The 21,773-nt window shown below is 37.6% G+C and overlaps 1 protein-coding gene across 9 annotated transcripts in view; it reads left to right on the top strand.

Annotated features, from left to right (window-relative positions):
• LOC101894603 (protein still life, isoforms C/SIF type 2) overlaps positions 1 to 21,773 on the top strand; it is a 287,508-nt gene that overhangs the window by 150,708 nt on the left and 115,027 nt on the right. For all 9 annotated transcript variants that reach the window (XM_059119542.1, XM_059119545.1, XM_059119543.1 and 6 more), the window contains one exon: positions 6,929 to 7,060. In XM_059119542.1, coding sequence (XP_058975525.1) covers positions 6,929 to 7,060 — 132 coding nt within the window. The remainder of the gene's footprint in view (positions 1 to 6,928; positions 7,061 to 21,773) is intronic.

Here is a 21,773-nt window from a genome sequence, read left to right as displayed (position 1 = left end):
CCAATGTAGGCTAGGCGGCAATTCTATGCAAACGCCGCCATTCATTGCAAGTTCAGTGCTCGCGGCCACAGCCCAGAGGTTCGTTGAATTATGTTCCATATGGTTCAGTAATCAATTATTCGTAGATGTCGTCTCCCGCCCTTAGAGGACATTGGAACACCACGTGGCAGCAGCTCACTGAATAGCTTGCAACCACACCCAAACACACTTACTCCGTCATATCTACCCGGTATTTAAATTACAATCAGCCAAATGGTGGCGAGCAGGGAGGGAGGTAGAGAGCGTTGAATGGGCCCAACATATCAGCTGTTGTTGAATAACGTCATCTCTGGTAAACCCTTTCGGCTATCGGTCAACTCGTCCTCCACCCACCTTCAATGGCAGGCCGTTGTAAAGGAAAAGCTAATTTTAAAGTGGCAGCCTCCAAGTGCTGGAAAATCTCTCGAAGATGGGGCGCAGAAAATTTGAAGGGAGCAAACGTCAAACGTCAAGGCCAAATTGTGTGTATCATTTTCATGAATAGTGATCATCAAGGCAGCAGCAGTGGCAGTGGCGCCCAACGGCTATCGGTCAAATGTAGTGTGCTATTGTGAATGAAATTTTGTTGAAAGAAAGGGCAATTCATGTGCATAGAATTCTATGATGGAATTGTAATGGGAAGGTACTTAAAATCAAGGCCAAGCATTTTGTTTACACAATTGAAAGGGGCTTCCTATTCAAATTCGCCATACATATTGACATCCTTGAAAAATTTCTAAGGAAAAAATTGAATGCTCTCAGCCATGAATTTGCATTTTTATACTCTCAAACATTCTAGGGAGGGTATACTAACTTTGTCATTCCGTTTTTAACTTCTCGAAATATTCATATTGGACTCTACGAGGTATATACATATTCTGGATAAGGGCATATGTACGTCCGTCTATCTTTCGAACGAATTGAGATAGAGGGTTAATATTCTGCCCACATGTGTATTTTGCCAGTGGGCATATTTCAGGATTCATAAATGGGCCATGTTGGTCCACGTTTTCGCATGGCCTCCAAATAACGACACCTCCCAATATTCGGTATTATAATGACTCTAGAAACATTATAGACCGGAAATTCCTCAAATTTCGTAACTTATACAACTTATAACAATACCCCCCTTTATTCGCTTTTTTTGATTATTTTATCGACATTCTTCACCGGAATTGTCTCAAATTTCGTAATTAAAGATTTTAATGGGTCCTATAACCCATTACAAAAAAATGACATATGCAGGCCACTTCTTCGTTATTATTCGTTATTTTAATGATTCTAGAGACATTATCGACCGCAATTGTTTCAAAACTTCGAATTTGAAGTTCGTAATGGGTACATAAGCCTATGACAAAAATTGGGTATACAGATCCACATCTTCGTATAGACCACACCACCCCCCCCCCCTCCCACACACACACACACAAAAAAAAAAAAAAATTAAAACAAAATATTCAGTATTTTAATGATTCTAGAGGCAGACTAGCCCGGAAAATCAAATTTCAAATTTCATAATGAATACTTAAACCTATGACAACAAATTACGTATACATGCCCAAGTCTTCGTACAGCCCCCATATTACGATATCTCTCGATATTCGGTATTTTGATGATTTTAGCGATTCACCGGAATTATTTCAAATTTCGTATTTGATGATCTTAATGGGTACTACAACCTATGAAAAATATGACATATGGAGACCCCCGTCTTCCTATAGCACTCATTTACACCCATCGTTTCAAATATCGTATTTAAAAGCCTTCGTATACCCACATATAACGGTACCTCCATTTTTATGGTTTTCAGGTACGAGGTATTTTTCGACAGATTTTTTTAAGTTCCTTCCAAATGGTGTAACCTTAACCAATAATAAAATTTGGTACAATTTCTATTTGGGTGAATCGATAGAGCTGGAATGCTTAAATTTGGTAATAAGATTACTATTGCATTGTAGGACTGCGGTAGTTTTGGAAATTCGTATTTATGTGTACTAAATGGTACTCAATTTGGTACAATTTTTGTTTAGGCGAACCCACAGGGGTGGAATCATGAAATTAGAAAAAAAGATGTCTATTGGATTGTACCTCCCCACACAAAGCTTCAAAATTTTGAATAAAAAGAAAATTATAATATAAAAAGTAAAAAAGAAGGAAAGTTCGGCCGGGCCGAACTTTTAATACCCTCCACCATGTCAAAGGAAATTGAAAAATGTCAAAAAATAATCATCCGAAAACTACCACTTAAATGAAAACCGTTTTATGGGGACTATACGAAGACGTGGACATGCATACGAAATTTTTTGTCATACGAAGTTTGTTAAAATTACGGTGAATAATGTCGCAAAAATCATGAAAATACGGAGTATCGGGAGGTACCGCAGACGTGGACTTGCACAGACAATTTTCTGTTATAGCTTGTAGTACCTATTAGGATCTTACAGTACGAAATTTGAAACAATTCCGGTGAATAATGTTGCTGAAATCCTCAAAATACCCACTATCGAGAGGTACCGTTATGTGGGGGCTATCATAGGCTGTAGTATCCATTAGGATTTTCCAGTACGAAATTTGAAACGATTCCGGTGAATAATGCTGCTGAAATCATCAAAATACCGAATATCGGAAGGTACCGAATATCGGAAGGTAATATACCCTCCGTAGAATGGTGGAGGGTATAAAAATACGAAATAAGCATCCTATTCTGTTCAAATTTCACACTTCCCATTATTTCTATTAACACAATATCTACTGTGAAGATGGAATATATCGGACCACTCCGTCTGATACCCGCCCTACAAATGGTTCATAAATGTTCATAAAACACGAAATAAGCACCTAATTCTATTCGAATTTCACGAATTCCAACATTTATCCTACCTTGCGGAAAAAGTAAGCGATTCTTTACAACTTGGTATATCTAAATATTTCTCTCAACCAGGAATCTGATGTAAATATGGAATTTATCGACCCACTCTCTGTCTATTACCGCCACAAAAGGTTAAAATTTGATTGGCATACCATACGCACTACAACATTTCCGAAAAAAATATCACAAATCTCATAAAAGTGAATGAAGAGGCCGATGAAGTCCGAAACTGGTGCATTGTAAATGGACTTATGTCAAATACAAAATGGCCAATATTGGGCGACTCCTTCAAAACCGCCGCCATAAAGGGTCAGGGTCAGTTGGACAACACATGTCAAAATATATTTAAATTATCAAATATCAGCTGAGGGTTCGGCTGTTAGTTTTTAACTTGTTTTGAGCTATACCTGAAATTGAGTTTATTTAATTCCGAAATAATGATGAAAAAATGTTATACCAAGATCTTCTGAATATGACTTTGAGGGATTTTCAGTGATAAATAAATTAAAAGTCCCTTTTTAATGGTCTAACAAATTTCCCAACAAAGACTGCCCCTATTTTTATACCCTACACCACAAGGTGGTCAGGATATTATGTCTTTGTGCATTTGTTTGTAACAGGCAAAAGGAAACGAGATAGACCCATAGTTCCTTTTGATGATCTGCATAGAATCACATTCTGAGTCGATTTATGCATGTCCGTCCGCCTGTCCGTCCGTCCGTCTGTCCGTCTGTCCATGTATTTTTGTAAACAAAGTACAGTTCGCATTTATTGCCGATCCAGATAAATTTTTGCACAAATCATTTGATTTACCCAAGGACGAACCCTATTGAAATTGGAGGTAATCGGTCAAAATTTAGATATACCTCCCATATATATCTTCGTCCGATTTGCCTTTTATTGTGCACCAAACGTGTAATATCAGCCCGAATGCACATGCAACCAAATTAGGCCTGCAAATAAGTATGCCAAGTTTGATCGAAATCGGTTCAGATATAGCTATAGCTCTCATACATATTGTTCATCCGATTTGTTATTTTTGTTCTCCGCAGCCGTAATATGCACTCTGTAACAACAATATTTGGGGAAATATATCAATTACAGCTCAGAAATATCTTTGCCAAATTCAATCGAGATCGTTTCAGATTTGGATATAGCTCCCATATATAACTTCGTCTGATTTACTTTTTATTGTGCACCAAATGTCTAATATTTGTCGAAATGGAATGGAATTTGGCACTTACGACCGAATTGAGTCTAGAAGCTAGTATGTCAAATTTGGTGAAGATCGGTTCAGATATAGCTATAGCTCCCATATATATTGTTCATCCGATTTGTTATTTTTGTCCTCCGCAGCCGTAATATGCACTCTGTAACAACAATATTTAGGGAAATATATCAAATGCAACTCAGAAATATCTTTGCCAAATTCAATCGAGATCGTTTCAGATTTGGATATAGCTCCCATATATAACTTCGTCCGATTTACATTTTATTGTACACCAAATGGCTAATATTTGTCCAAATGGGGTGGAATTTGGCATATGCGACCGAATTGAGTCTAAAAGTTAGTATGTCAAATTTGCTGAAGATCGGTTCAGATATAGCTATAGCTCCCATATATATATTGCTCATCCGATTTGTTATTTTAGTCCTCCGCAGCCGTAATATGCACTGCGTAACAACGATATTCAGGGAAATATATAAAATACAGCTCAGAAATATCTTTGCCAAATTTTATCGAGATCGGCTCCGATTTGGATATATCTCCCATATATAACTTCGTCCGATTTACCTTTTATTGTGCACCAAATGTCTAATATTTGTCCAAATGGGATGGAATTTGGCACTTACGACCGAATTGAGTCTAGAAGCTAGTATGTCAAATTTGCTGAAGATCGGTTCAGATATAGCTATAGCTCCCATATATACTGTTCATCCGATTTGTCATATTTGTTACCCACAGCCGTAATATGCACTCTGTAACAACAATATTTGGGGAAATTTATCTAATGCCGCTCAGAAATACCTTTGCCAAATTTTATCGAGATCGGTTCCGATTTGGATATAGCTCTCATATATATTTTTATCCGATTTCAAATTAATTGTGCACCAAATAGGCAATACAAGTCCGAATTTAAAAGATACAAATGCTTCGGCATATTTAGTCCTTTGAACTTTAAATTATAACTATAATCATGGCGGGTATGATTGAATTCTCCCATAAAAACTTTTAATTGTTATGCGCAGCTTTACTAAATTAGCAAAGTGGTGTAGGGTATCATAAAGTCGGCCCGCCCGACTTTATGACTTTCTTTACTGGTTTAAACTCATCTTAGAAGCATTTGATGCCCCTGTGTGTGTGTGTGTCATCAATAACGCTTAAAAACTTGGCCAAAAACAATAAGCCATTGTCTGTGTGAATCCACCACCCCCCTCCCCCTAATATGTTTTACAATATAATTATATACCACAAAAATAAATAATAATGCATACGTTCGCTGTCTGTCCTCCAGCCCAGCTAGCAGTAGCAGTTGATTGCCTGCCTTTCTGCTTGGTTAGTTTACATATCCGTTGTCTCTGCCGCACTCTCCCTCTCTCCCGCATCTCTCTCGCCGTTGCTCGTCAAACATTAGACGACTGCTTGACATCTGACTGCTATTTAATCAGATGACTGACATACAACCTAAGTGGGTGCATTGTGACTTGTTTTCATGAATTTGAAACAATATTGACAAAAACAAAACAAAAGAACAAACGACGATGATGACGATGACAACAAAAACAACAGCAGCAGCAACAACTACGATGAGGAAGACGACGTCGACGATGCAAGCAAATGTCATCTTCATGTTGAGCCAAAAAGAATTGAGGCGGAAGAGTATTTGTAGTCACCCTGTTGTTTATGGAAATTTACAACATAACAACATTGGTTGGCTGGCTGGCAGAGTGGCTGGCTGGCTGCCTCACTGCTCCGCTTGAAAAGCTCCCTGGCTGGCATCATATGCTTGCCTGCTGCCTCCATATGTATGCTGCTGTCATCTCTCTCTTAAAGGCTTGAAAAGCTTGGTCCTGGCACTTATTTGCAGCCGAGTGTGTAAACACAAAACCCCAGTCCCCCGCTCTCAATACAAACAACCCCTCTCCCCTGCCCTGTCCTTGCAGTTTTTTTGCTCTTTATTCTCCAACTAATAAATGTAATACATTTTCACATTCATTCAATTCAAAAATGTCCTTATCGTATAATCTAAGCGCCTTAAGTAGTTATAAACATATAGAAAAAAGGGGGAGCAAAGCCCCCACCCTCACTCTCATGGTGACAAAGGCAGCTTTGGAATGCATTACCATGCAGAGGCTGGCTTTTATGCCTGCCTTCTGACGATTCAAAAGAACTAAAGCAAGAACTGGAGAAACATAAACATGCTGTCAAGTGAGCGAACAACAACAACAACAACAAACTAACGTCAGATACACAGAAATAGGCAGGACGCTCGTCCTTCCTCTTTCGGCCCCGGTTCGACCAGTATGCCTGGCTTTACATCCGCCCTACAGCAAATTCATAGAAACGCATACAATTGACTTAAGTTTGCATCCTTATACAAACACGCTCCTACACATAGGCACACACACACACCCAAACATTTGTGCATCCTTTAGTCCTTGAAATGAACAATTACATGTAGTATCAGGCCATCCGTAACGCCAACCCCCATCTCTTCCCCCCACCCATCTGCCATTAGGAAATGCCTATGTTTCTACACACATTACCAGCGGCGGCAATAATGTTCTTCAATGACGTTGCAGTGCTCTGGAGCTGATTTGCCGAGGATGATGAGCATAAGGGAAGGGGAGGGGAAAGGGGGAGGCGAAATTGTTATGGAAATTTGTTTACCATTGTCTGTGTGTGTGTGTTTGAGGGCCATACTTTTATTTTCTTCCTCTCTCTACCATCAGAAAAAAACTTCTCTCAAGGCCCTGTCGTTGCAATCAATTTACCTTCATCGTGAACTTGTTTTTTCTCACTCTCATCCTCTCTTCCAGGTTGAATTGGAAAACTGGGTGAACAGCATACACAGCGCTTGTGCAGCCGCCTTTGCCCGACATCGCGGCAAAACGGGAACCCTACACTTGCTGCAGGAGGAAATTTTCCGCATCGAAAAGGCAATCGAATCGGTAAGTCGTAATGTAATATTTGTAGTTTTTTTATTATTTCTCACCTGCAAGGAAATAAAATAAATTTCGAATTTTAGAAATGGAAATTTTATATTTTTCTGCAATATTAACAGAGTTCCAAAATGGATAGGAAATGTGTAGCGGATGTCGAATATCATCTTTTTTAATTTTATAAAATATTATTAAAATAAAATCAATAATGTTCAAATTAATATTACACATATCGCTCATTAGCTCAAAGAATCTATTTCAAAAGAAAGAAATAAATAAATAAAAAAGCGGCTAAGTCAGGCCGAACTTTTGATACCTCCACCATTTGGAAGGAACATAAAAAAATTAAAAAAAAAAAACTGACAAAAAAAGTTAAAAAAAAAACTATTATTTAAAGTTCAAAGGGCTAAATATGCCGAAGCATTTGTATCTTTTAAATTCGAACTTGTATTGCCTATTTGCTGCAAAATTAATTTGAAATCGGATAAAGATATATATATGGGAGCTATATCCAAATCTGAACCGATCTCGATAAAATTTGGAAAAGATATTTCTGAGCTGTATTTGATATATTTCCCAAAATATTGTTGTTACGGAGTGCATATTACAGCTGTGGGTAACAAATATAACAAATCGAATGAACAATAAATATGGGAGCTATAGCGATATCTGAACCGATTTCGATCAAATTTGGCATACTAGCTTCTAGACTCAATTCGGTCGTATGTGCCAAATTTCATCCCATTTGGGAAAATATTAGACGTTTGGTGCACAATAAAAGGCAAATCGGACGAAGTTATATATGGGAGCTATATCCAAATCTGAACCGATCTCGATAAAATTTAGCAAAGGTATTTCTGAGCTGCATTTGATATATTTCCCCAAATATTGTTGTTACAGAGTGCATATTACGGCTGCGGATTTGGTTGTATGTGTAAAACTTCATGCTAGTTGGGCTGATATTACACGTTTGGTGTACAATTAAAAGGCAAATCGGACGAAGATATGTATGGGCGCTATGTCTGGATTTTAACCGATTATCTCCAATTTCAATAGGGTTCTTCCTTGGGCCAAACAAATGTTGTTTGGAAAATTTCATCTCAATCGGATAATAAATGCGACCTGCATTTTGTTCACAAGAATACATGGACTGACGGACGGACGGAAAAGACGGACTGACATGCATAAATCAACTCAGAAAGTGATTCTATGGAGATTCTCAAAAGTAACTATGGGTCTATCTCGCCTCCTTCTCCATGTTACAAACAAATGCACAAAGACATAATACCCTTACCACTATGTGGTGTAGGGCATAAAAATACCGAATATACAGGATGAGACAACAAAGTCAATAGCCATAATTTTTACATTTTTTTTTTTTTTAATTTTAGTGATTGAAACCAGAAAATGTCGAAAATAGCATCAAATTTTAGAATAAGTTTAGATTTGTTCGAATTGGTCACCTTTGGCACGGATTATGGCCTTCAAACGGGCAATGAAACCGTCAAACGCTGCCCGAATGTTGCTCTGCGGTATTTTTGGCCCATTCCGATTCCAACTTCAGACACAAAAGGCCAACGGATTGGAATCCGGAGATTTTGGTGGCCATTGTGCGGTGGATATGAAACGAGGAACGATTTGTCCGAATTGGTTACCTTTGGCACGAATTATGGCCTTCAAACGGCCAGTGAAACCGTCACACGCTGCGCGAATGTTGCTGTGCGGTATTTTGGCCCATTACCGGTGAGGTGATCGACACTTTGGTATTTTTTAGTACCAACCTTGCATTCCTTGCAAAATACTCCAGACACAATAGTCCAACGGATTGGTATTCGGAGATTTTGGTGGCCATTGTGCGCTGCAAATGAAGCGAGGAACCTCATTTTGTAATCATTCTTGGGTGGCGCGTGCTGAGTGCGGTGGTGTTGAGTCCTGTTGGAATGCCCAAGGTCTGCGGCCAAAATGTTTGCGTGTATTAACACCATCCAGAATATTTTCGCGATAATATTCGGCATTTATTCTGATGCCACGTTCGATTAATACGAGCGGAGAGCGACCAACGGCTTTTATGGCGGCCCACACCATCACCATGGCCGGCGATTGAGTTCTGGTTGCCCAGAGTCCTGTTGGAATGTCCAAGGTCTGCGGATACAGGTGTGCGTGCCCAAGGCATTAATACACCCTCCAGGATATTTTCGTGATAATATTCGGCATTTATTCTGATGCCACGGTCGATTAATACGAGCGGAAAGCGACCATCGGCTGTTATGGCGGTCCACACCATGGCCGGCGCTTGATTTCTGGTGGCCAACCGAAGGTGCTCATTTTCAGCTGACCTCTTTAGCAAGTAAACACGATCATTTTGTTTGCTTACAAACTGCGGGACAACGAATGTTTTCTCATCGGAGACGGAGAAAACCAAATTCGACAGTTCACCACTCTCGGCCAAGCGAAGTAACTCTCTGTAGCTCTTTTTGCGTCCATTATCTTTCTGTTGCGGTGTAAGTTCTTGCACTTTTTGGAATTTTAATGGTTTTACCCCGAGCTCATTTTGCAATATTTGCCGAATAGAATATATAACGAGTGATGGTACGAGACACAAAAGATTTATTCACATTTAAATGCTGGAGTGCTCCAACAATAGCCACTTGTGGTTTTCCAGCCAAATATAAAGAAATTACATTATCAGGCTTGAATTCCATCACGAATAACTTTTCTTCTTGAAAATTTTCACTAAAATGCTTTTGTACGCTTGTAAAGAATATAATGAGCTATCACTGGAATAATTCTAACAGCTGTCGGACGAGTAGCTTAGAAATGACAGCAGTCTGTAGTTGGTTGAAGTGTTTTCATCTCACCCTGTTTAGTGGGAATTTCCAAGAACCCTTTCATTCCAAATTTAAAATTTATAGATCTTCCTCAAATAAAAAAGGTACCATATTTAGTAGCTATTCATACTCTCCGTCAGTTCTAGTACGTATTTCCAAAAACCTTTCGGACAAAAAATTACCGTCATCAAAATTTCAAGTCTATGGTTTCAGTCAGTCAGTCCAATATTTCAGTACTCTTTTATAATCGATCACATTCTGAGTCTATCGGCAAACCTATTGGTTCTTTTTTATACCCTCAGAGGGTATATATTATTTTATTCGGTTAAAACGTGCCTAGTCGAAATAACGGTTTTAGGCCCTAGGTCTCTTTGGACCAAATCCGTTTCAGGACATTTGGAATCGATCTAGCGATGTGCTTCCGTTCGTCCGTCTGTCTGTCTGGCTGGTGCACATGATAACTCTCGAAGGGAGTATCCGATTTTGACAAAACTTGGTACATCGTAATATTATTGTCAAACTTGGATCGAGTTCGGAGATGGGCAATATCGGTCCACTCCTTCTGGTACCTCCCTCACAAAATTTTGTGTGAAATTTTCAAAATATATATTATTTGCACAGCGAGAGAAGGATAGTCCGATTTTGCTCCAATTTTGCAAATCATAATATTTGCGTCAGTCCTACGTCGGGTGTGAAAATGGACAATATCGGTCCACTCTATCAAGTACCTCCCCACAAAGGGTCAAAATATTGAAAAATTACAGGTCTTATAAAATGTGATGTAAGAATGCGATTGTCTTCTTCAAAATTTCACACATCCCAATATTTTTACTAACCCAAGGTCTGGTGTTAAGATGGAATGTATCGGTCCACTCCTTCTGGTACCTCCCCCACAAATGGTGGAAATTTTCAAAAAAAAAATATTTTTTTGCAAAGAAAGAGAAGGAATAATCCGATTCCGCTCCAACTTTGCGAATCGTAATATTTTCATTAGTGCTAGTTCAGATGCGAAAATGGAAAATATCGGTCCACTCCATCAAGCACCTCCCCCACAAAGGGTCAAAATTTTGAATAATTATAACTCTTTTAAAATATGATGTAAGAATCCGATTGTCTTAAAATTTCACACATCCCAATATTTTTATAACCCTAAAATCTGGCGTTAAGATAGAATATATCGGCCCACTCCTTCTTGTACCTCCCCCCACAAAAGGTCGAAATTTTGAATACCCATTGAGCTCATAAAACGCGAAATTAATATCGGATTCCATTTAAACTTGGCACATCTGAATATTTCTATCAATACAGGATCTGTTATAAAAACGTTAGAGATCGAACCATTTCTTCTGGTACCTTTCCCACAACAAGGGTCAAAGTTTTGAATAACCAATACGTTCGGTTTTTATACGAAATAAGCATCAGATTCTCTTCATATTTCACACATCCCACTATTTTTACTAACACTAGATCTGTTGTGAAGATGGGATATATCGGTCCACTCCTTCTGGTACCTCTCCCACAAAGGTTAGCAATTTTCATTAATTTTATCTGCCATCGTTTGCGAAAAAAGTCAGCGTGTCTTTAAAATTTCCTACATCTAAATATTTCCCTTAACCAGAAATCTGATATGAATATGTAATTTATCGGAAATTATGATTTCGCATAAAAGTGGATATAAAAATGTTCGATTTTCTTGAAATTTTGGACATACCAAAATTTTAATCTGTATATCTGTTACCTCACACTTATTTCTACATTTGCCAAAAATCTCTTTTAAAGTGTAGGAATTTGGAATATAGTCCAAATGTGACAGGGTTTGAATAATCATAACTCAAGGCTGGGGGTATACATCAGTCGGCAAAACCGACTGATACTATTTTACTTGTTTCTCACTCATTCCATTTGACATTGATTCAATATTTTCATGTTTTTCATAATTTATATTCAATTTCCGATTTTTTATTTGAAATTAATAATTGCCATAACTTTGTGTTTATCTTCGCTAAATAAACTCCAACAACTTCTAGGCCTAATAACCGTTTAACTTTTTGCCCCCAACCACCCAAAACTCCAACTTCTAGGCCTAATAACCGTTTAAATCTTTGCCCCCAACCACCCAAAACACCTCCGCCTCCACCTCCTCCTCCTGCTGCCCAAAAATATATATTTGCAATTTTCTAATTAAAATTTGTAATAAATTAATTTTGTTAACACAAATTTCCAATTCGCAGCCGCGGGCGATACAATATCAAAATTTGCCATAATGCGTGTGAGAGGCGACACACACACAGAATGTACGTACCCTTCCGTCTAACAACACACAGACGCACTCAATTAAATTCAATCTTAACATATTGAAATTAAATATTTCGTGTTCGAAATATACATCCTCTCTCTCTCTCTCTACTCTCCTTGCACTGCCATGGCTGGAGGTGTGAATTGGCAACTCCTTGCCAAACTCCTTCCGCCGTTCGCATGAAGTATTTTGCGAAAACTATTTGTTTGTATTTTAGAGTTGTGAAAGAGTGTGTGTGTGTGTGTTTGTGCGAATTGCTCGTGGACATTTTGGCGTTCATTCGTTTTTTGTTGCTCGGCCAGTTTGTTCGTTCGTTCGTTCATTATGTTGTCGTTGTCGTTGTCGTTGTGTTGCCGGGGGCCAGTATTAGTAGGCTGTTGCACGTTTTGGCTATTTGTCCACACGTTTTTTTGTTTCTTTGCTTTGCCTTTTTTTTTTGTTGCCAACAACCGGGGGTTTGTGTTTCGGAAGGCTTTGTTACAGAGCAAACACGATATTTTGTTGGACTTTTTTTGTTATTGTTTTTGTTGCTGCTGTTGCTGCCGTTGTCCTTGTTAGGTGTGAGTTTTTATGCTGCCCGAAACACCACACAGACACGCTCTCCAAACTAAAAAGCAACGCTTTTAATTGTTGGCCATTGTTGCTGATATAAAAGTTAGAACCAAAAAGTTTTTTTTTTTTTGGCTTTTGTTAAAGCCTGCAACGTGGATGTTGGCTTCCTACGATTGGAGATAGTAGAGAAAATCTAATATTTTTTTTTTTTGGAAAAAAAGAGGAGGAAGGTCGATTTTTTACTTAAAAATGTTGAATAAAAATAAAAAATTGGAAATTTATATATTTTTTTAAATATTGAAATTTCTTGAAGGCTTTCCAAAAGTTTTTAGTATCGCCGAATTTGGACTAATTGCTGGTTTTTAATTTTTATTATTATTTTTTTTGCCGGAACAGACTTCAGGATTTATCCAATATCCATGGAAAAAATTGTTAATGTACAATAAGTCTACCAAAAAGTACCAAATAGTACATAATTTGCCAAATGGTGTAAAAAATAAATAAAAATGGAATTTTCAAATAATTTAAAAAAATGAGGAAGGAGTATGGAGTATCGTTTACAGGTCATCTGTCTATAGAAAATCCGTTACTGGTCTTCTGTATGCAGGACAGCTTTTGGAAGGTCATTTGTCTAGAAAAAGTCTTTAAAGGGAAAAAATTAGGCTTTTTTAAAGGAGTATCGTTCAAAGGAGAAAATAAAAAAACATCTATTTCGAAGTTTTACCACTCATCCATAGAACGCAGAATTAATCCAATTCCCATAGAAGAACTTCGTAGGGGTGGTAAAAAATGCGGAAAATATCCTTAATTTTATTTCCCCCCAGAAAATTAAGCCTTTGAATGACATTCCAAAATGCTTTCAGAAAAACCTAATTTAAAAAAAAAAAAATATTTCCCTTCCTCCCAAAGCCTCCTTTTTTTAGAAATTATTTGAAAATATTTAGAAGTTCATGTCAAAAGACATCTTTTTTCAGAAAAATTCTTGAGACTGCCCCGTCTTCCTAAGGCCTCCTGAGCTTTTGTCTCCATATTTAAAAATTACTTGCATTGTGTTAGTAGTTGATGTTCTCTGGAATAGGCGAACAGATTTTGCTTCTGCAAACGTCATATGATAGGTGACGTTAATACCAAGGTTGTTATGCATAAACGAGTATGAGTATATTGGTTCATGAGTTATAGCTATTTTAGTGAACACTGCATTCATTTCGAAATACGTATTTTGAAAAAAAATTGAGTGAGTGACTGACAGGCCTTCGATGCCCTGTAGAAGTGGCTAAAGCTAGCCAGAATCGTGAAATTTTGCATGGCGGTCATTGTTGGTGTGTAGAGGATAAGGATAGAGATAAGGCTGGGTTTTACAAATTTTTGAACAATAAATTTATTAAAAGGTACCAAAAACAAGTAAAATAGTATCAGTCAGTTTTGCCGACAGATTTATACCCCCAGCCCTGAGTTATGATTATTCAAACTCTTGATCCTTTATGGGGGAGGTTCCGGAGTGGTTGGCCAATATTTCCAAGCCTGATATGACCTAGGCCTGATAAAAATTTTACAGCTTGCCAGATATAGCTCAAATCGACTACTTCCTATACTTTATATGAGATATTTGCAAATTTTTGGAAAATGTGGAAATTTGCGTGAGGTAACAGATATAGCGGACCGAAGTATTCCATTTTCATACTTCATATAATTCAGATAAAAATATGTGCAACATTTGAAAGAAATCGAACATTTATCCAATTTTATGCGAAATCAAAATTTCGATAAATTAATTATTCATATCAGATTTCTGGTTAAGAGAAATATTTAGATATAGCAAGTTGTAAAGAATCGCCGACTTGTTATGACAGATATAAATATTGGAAATTGTGAACCTTTGTGGGTGATGCATATCATCTTAGAAACAGATCTTACGTTAGCAAAAATATTCGAATGTGTGAAAGGTACCAGGAAGAAATGGTCCGATCTCTACCATATTTACAACAGAGCTTGTGTTAATGGAAATATTGAGATGTACCAAGACCGAATGGAATGGGGTGTAAATTTTGCGTCATATAAGCTTCATGGATACTCAAAATTTTGACCCTTTGTGGGGGAGGTACCAGAAGTAGTGGACCGATATATTCCATCTTTATACCAAACATTGGGTTAATAAAAATATTATGATGTGCGTAATTTGAAAAGAACAGGATGCTTATTTTCGATTTTATGATGGTTTTGGTTTTTCAAAAATTTTGACCCCTTTGTGTGGGAGGTACCAGAGGAAGAGGGTCGATATCTAACATTTTCACAACAGATCTTGAGTTGATTGAAATATTGAAATGTACCAAGTCTGAATGGAATCGGATGTTAATTTCGCGTTGTATGAGCTTCATGGTTATTCAAAATTTTGACCCGTTGTAGGGATGGTACCAGAAGGAGTGATCAGTTCTACCGGTTCTTTATATCAGATCGTGATGGTGGAAATATTAAACCGTTGTAAATTTGAAGACAATCGGGCTCTTATTTCACATCAGTTGTAATTATTCCAAATTTTGACTCGTGGGGGAGGTACTTGAAGAAGTGGGCCGATACTGTCCATGTTCTAACATAGCACTGATAAAAAAAATTAGAATATCCAAAGTTTGAGCAAAAATGCGTGATCCTTTGATGTTATGTTATTTAGATCGACTCCAAATGTTCTGAAACGGATTTGATCCAGAGAGACCTAGGGTCTTAAACCTTTATTTCGATGAGACACGTTTTGGCCCTATAAAATATACCCTCTCTAGCCATATATCTGAGGATATAAAAATTTTGTAAAAAAAAATGTTTTCGAAAGTTTTATTTGTTATACCTAGAGATGGTATATTTGATACGACCGGAGATGGACAACATCCGTCTACTCCTTCTGGCACTTCCGCCACAAAAGTTCGAAATTTTGAAAAGAAAAAAATATTTTATTGCACAGGAAGAGAAATAATCCGATTTTGCTCAAAGTTTGTGAATCATTTGTGCTAGGTCAGGTGCAAAAATTGACAATATCGGCCCACTCCATTAAGTACCTCCACCACAAAGGGTTAAAATTTTGAATAATAGTCACTCTAATAAAATCTGACATAAGCATCTGATTGTCTTCAAAATACACACATCACAATATTTTTATTAACCCAAGGTCTGTTGTGAAGATGGATTATATCGGTCCACTCTTTCTGGTACCTCCGTGGGGCAGGGTCAAAATTTTGAAAATCCATGGAGCTCATAAAAAGCGATATTAACATCCGATCGGAAAGTAACATTGGTATATTCCAATATTTTCATCAACACAAGATCTGTTATCCGCATTTGAGGGTCTTGAAATGTGATTTCAGTTTTGGTTATGGAATCGTTTGAAAACGTCTTCTCTCTTTGAAAACCCGTGTTGATTTTCTATTAATTAAATACCAACATAATTCTGTATAAGACCTCCTAAAACTCGTTTGGCTATAGAAGACTTTTGATAGATCTTCCCGTGAGTAAAAGTCCTTCTAAAACTCTTCTGTCCATAGAAGACCTCTTACAGGGCTAAGGACTATGGAAAGCCTCTCAAATGTGTTCTTATTAAATATTATCCCAACATTCCCCTCTCCTAACTTTATTGCCCGTTTTAGATTCTGGCTAACCACCATCACTAACTTTTAAGTGCCTCCTCCATTTTATCTTATAAATAACGTCGCGGCGTAATTATAAAAATAGGCGAAACGCAATGAATTCATTTTAATGGCCAGAGTGGAACATTTAAAATCTATTTATAATACAACAACAACAGCAAGAGAAACAACAACACTTCCAGCTTAATATATACAATCAAGGTAGTTTGTACACATAGTTTAGATTAGGTCCTGTTGTGACCAAAAACACTATCAGCTTTATATCTTTGCGGTTGAGGTTGCTTGGCTTCTAGGTTTTTTTTTGTGAGAGTGTATGTGTGACTTCAAATTTTGTGGTGAGTCCCTTGTGTTCTACCACTTCTAGAGGCAACATTTTTTTATTTTGTTTTACCTATGTGTCGGTGTGTGTGTGTGTCTGAGTTGAGCGTGAACATAAATCTATGGGGACCCATTTACTATGAGTATGTTTTCCTTCTCTTCGTTCTTGGCTTTATCTGCAAGTACGAAATTCCACAAGCATTTGGGGAGAGTAGCCCAGCAAACATTTTGGTGATGTGTTTGAAAATTATACTATCTCTAAGATTCGGAAAGGAAACTCAGCAAACAATTTGGCGATGCATTTGAAAAATTTGGTTTTTATAGGAGAGGAGAGGATAGGAGATAATTGGATCAACAGTCTATACAAGACCTCATTCAGAGTTGTCTGTGTAAATCGACCTTTAAAGGAACCCCTGCATATAGGGATCCCAAACCGATCATATGCGTCTTCAGTCTGTTAAAAGTTATATAGTTCCATTAAAAGAAATATGAGATAATTGGATGAATAGCCTGTGGAAGTCCTCGTTCAGAGTTGTCTGTGTAGAGAGATCTTTGGTGGAACTCTTGCCCCCTTTGGGGGGTCTTCTGTTCCATTTACTATGGGTATGTTTTCCTCCTTCATTCTTGGCTCTAGCTGCAAGTAAAAAAATCCACAGGCATTTGGGGAAGTAACCCAGCAAACAATTTAGTGACCCGTTAGGAAATAATACTTTCTATAGGGGACAATTGGATCCACAGCAAGTTGAAAAATCCACAATCATCAGGCACTTTTTGGTTACGTGTTTGGAAAATATACTGAGTTAATTGGACCAAAAGTCTATAAAAGACTTCGTTTAAGGTTGTCTGCTAAAATACGCCTTTGAAGGAAGTCTTCCCTATAGACATTCCAAATTGGTTTTCGGTCTGTAAAAAGTTATACAGATCCTTTAAAAGGCCTGGGAAACTCATGTGTCCTTGGATGACCTTATGAAAGAAACCTCTGGTCATGCCTCACCTAAATATGGTACTATGGGCTATATGTGACCCCTCCAAGCCCACTGGGCATCTATAAAGAAACCTATCTGTAAATGGATTCAAAGGAATGCCTTCCAAAAACCTTTAAGGAAATGCAGACCTTGGAATCCGATAGGGTTTTTTTTATAGATCTCCAGTGGTTTGCCAAAATATCCTCTATGGTCTCATATTTTTCCAAATCCTCCATGACAATTGGTGTTTTTTCTTCTGTTCCATTCATATTTCTTGTTTCTACAGAAGACTAATTTAACGAATATCCCCCTTGATAAAATTTTCATGGCAGCCTGAAGGGCGTTTCTTAAAGGACATTCCTGAATGGAGACTTCTGTGGAAAGAAAAAACTTCAAAAAAGACTGACCAAACACTGAAGACCAAATATATCATTGGAAGAGTTCGAGACTGTAGGGAACTCCGTTTGAAAACCACTGGCCGTCTGAAACTGAACCTTTCTAAAAAAGGATGTAAAAAAAATACTTTAAAAAATAAAAAAAAAACTTTTAGGAAAGGCAGGGCTTCAAAGCCGTTTCTTTTAATAGAGTCCTTTATATCTTCAGGTCCCATACATTTGAAAATTTCCAAAAAATTTCTTCGGTTCCATTGAAATTTCTTGTGTCTAGAGAAGACTACTTTAACGATTATGCCTTTATAAGAAGTCCATGGCCCTCTGAAAGGTAGTTTTTAAAGGACAATTCTGAATGGAGACTGATGTAGAAAGAAGAAACTTCAAAAAGGACTGAAGACCAAACCCTGTCATTGAAGAGGGTCGGGGCTATAGGGGATCGCTTTTGAAGAGCACTGGGCGTCTGAAAAGGACTCTATATAAAAAGGATATAAATACAGGGTTTTAAACCCCCTTTTTTAACACAGTCCCTTATATCCTTAAAGGTCCCATACATTCGAGCATTTCTAAAAACAGATAACGTTTAGTCTTCTGCTCCTTGGAAGTTTCTTGTGTCCTTTAGCGAATATCCTTTAAGGACCCATTTAAAAAAAGTTCAGGGCGGCCTAAGGAAGAAGAACTTCAACAAGGACTGAAGACCAAACATTATCATTGAAAGAGTTTGGGGCTACAGGGGACTCCTTTTCAAGACCACTTGGCATCTGAAAAGGAAGCTATCTCAAAATGCATTCAAAGGAATGCCTTCCAAAAAACCTTTAAGAAAATGCAGACCTTTGGAAGCGTTTTTCCAGATAGTCCCCATAGATGTTAAGTGGACTCCCAGAAAAAAACCTCTAGGGGCCTATACTTTACGAAATTTCCCCAAAAACAGATAAAGTTTGGTCTTCTGTTCCTTGGAAGCTTCTGGAGACCACAGGAGACTGCTTTCACGAATATCCTTTAAGGACCCCTTTATAAAAGGTTCTGGGCGGCCTGAAAGTTGGTTCTTAAGGACATTCCTAAATCGAGACTTCTGTAGAAAGAAAGCACTTCAAAAAGGACTGAAGACTAGACACTATCATTGAAGGAGTTCGGCGCTGTAGGGAACTCTCTTTGAAGGCCACTTGGCATCTGAAAAGGATGCTAACTCAAAATGCATTCAAAAGAATGCCTTCCCAAAACCTTTTAGAAAATGCAGACCTTTGGAATCGTTTTTCCAGATAGTCCCTATAGATGTTAAGTGGTCTCCCAAAAATAAAACCTCTAGAGGCCCATACTTTTCCCAAAAACAGATAAGGTTTCGTCTTCTATTCCTTGGCAGTTTCTGGAGACCACAGGAGACTGCTTTCACAAATATCCTTTAAAGACCCCTTTATAAAAAGTTCAGGGCGGTCTGAAAGTCGGTTCTTAAGGATATTCCTAAATCGAGACTTCTGCAGAAAGAAAGCACTTCAAAAAGGACTGAAGGCTAAACACTATCATTGAAGGAGTTCGGCGCTGTAGGGAACTCCCTTTGAAGACATGGCATCTGAAAAGGATGCCAACTCAAAATGCGATTTTCCAGATATTCCCCATAGATGTTAAGAGGTCTCCCAAAAAAAACCTCTAAGGACCCATAATTTTCGAAATTTTCCCAAAATCAGATAAACTTTGGTCTTCTTTTCACGAATATCCTTTAAGAACCCCTTTATAAAAAGTTCTGGGTGGCCTAAAAGTTGATTCTTAAAGACATTCCTAAATCGAGACTTCTGTAGGAAGAATGCTCTTCAAAAAGGACTGAAGACTAAACACTGACATTGAAAAGGATGCTATCTCAATATGCATTCAAAGGAATGCCTTCCAAAACCCTTTAAAATGCAGACCTTTAAATCCGTTCTTAGATAGGATCTTTTATAGATGTCCGATGGTCTCCCAAAAGAAAAACCTCTAAGGTCCTATACTTTTCGAAATACTCCAATAACAGATAACGTTTGGCTCCTAATCCTCGAAAGTTCCTTGTGCCTAAAGAAATCTCCTTGAAGTAATATCCTTTAAGGACCCTATGAACGTTTTTAAACTAAAGACCATATTTAGAAGAAATCATATTCAGTGGGTGTTTTTTTTTAAAGACCTTCGAACCGCAGAAGAATTTTCGTAGCTATTTCAAGAACAGAAAACTTCTTTCAAAATTGTGCCTTAAGATGCCCCTCTACGGACCCGCTTTTTAGGTCCCCCGAAACGTTTTTCTATCTCCAATTGAAGATCTTCTGCAAGGCCATTAAAAAACTCCCTGAAAATGTTCGCTGGGCATATCCACAGATATCTGTATATGTATGTACGTATGTCCGTATATGTCGCTGTATGTATGTATGTGTGTGTGTTGAAATGTGATTGTGGATACTTTAGTTTAGTTTGTTATCTTCATTGTCTCTTTGGCTAAGAGCAGTCTTAATTACTTCCTTTAATGCACTGCCGTTCATTTATTTCATTTTTTTTTGTGGATTTTTTCTCTGACTTGCTGCCATGTGTACGAATGTGTGTGTGTGGGTGTTTTAGAAAAGTCGTTCATTTTTTTTTCGTAGGCGGGAAATGCATTGCGGAAAGCAACATAAAACTTCAAGAGTCTACGGAGTGGATTACTTTGTTAGCCATTCATGCCATTTGTTTGCGGTGCTAAATTATTACACTGTGGTTTTATATTTCGTAACTTTGGCCAAGTGTTGGCAGGATGGGACGAGGGGGAGAGGGAGGGGGAAAGCACTGGCTATGCACAACCAGGAGAAAGACTAGAAGGCACAAGTAATTTTTGAAAAAAGTTAAGCCTAAATGAGTAAATGTGTGTATTTTCAGCTGCTTACTTTTTAGTTGGTGGCTCTTCCGATTGTTGCTGTGGAAAACTTGAAACAAAACAAAAAATTATAATTTTCCCCATAATTTTGCTTTTTTTTCCTGGTGGCGGTGGTGGTGGTGGGGGAAGGAACATTGAAAGTTTTTGCTGGTTTTACCCCGCTGTTGCCAGTAATTGTCGATAGAAAATACACACCCGGAAAATAAACTAAGTTTTCCGAAATTCAAGTATTTGATTACACGAAGGGTTGATGTGCTCGGCAAAAAAACATTGAGAGGAAAGTTTGTCCATATTTTCCGGTTAGAGGATACAAAATTATTATCAATTAATAGTGGAATTTGATAAAGATGTGGGGATAAAAAACGGAAAACTGGGAAATTTCGTGGAAAAACGTTGGAAAAATTTTTTAATAGCTGCAATTCGAAAAGGAGATATAAAAACTAACAGAGGTATTAGATTTCGAATGGAACAGTTAAACCGTCGGCAAGCTATGGCACGAAACTGCTATGAAAATTGCAAACACTGGCTGAAAAAAAGATTTGTTTTGGCCATTTCAAGGAGAAGAGCATTCCGAGAAGGTCGTCTGGCAAAATATTAGTTGACAGGAGCTTTCCACACATATCTCTTAAATGGTCTGGAATTGATATAAGATCTATTAAAGGTTCCTTAATCCTTTTAAAATGCAAAAATACAAAAAAGATTTTCGGTAGGTCTTATATGGACAAGTTTCCTACCAAAGGATAATTTTAGACAGAAGTCCTTCAAAGGATTACGTATAAATTTAAGACCTTTATAGACACAAGAGTTTGGAAATCATTTTAAATCATCGGAAGACCTTATATAGATTTTTGATGGGCGTAGATTTTTGGTAGATAGAAG

The sequence above is a fragment of the Musca domestica genome, unplaced genomic scaffold (assembly GCF_030504385.1).
Source record: "Musca domestica strain aabys unplaced genomic scaffold, Musca_domestica.polishedcontigs.V.1.1 15, whole genome shotgun sequence".
Taxonomy (NCBI): domain Eukaryota; kingdom Metazoa; phylum Arthropoda; class Insecta; order Diptera; family Muscidae; genus Musca; species Musca domestica.
Note: the sequence above shows the minus strand (reverse complement) of the source record. Positions and strands in the feature narration are given on the sequence as shown.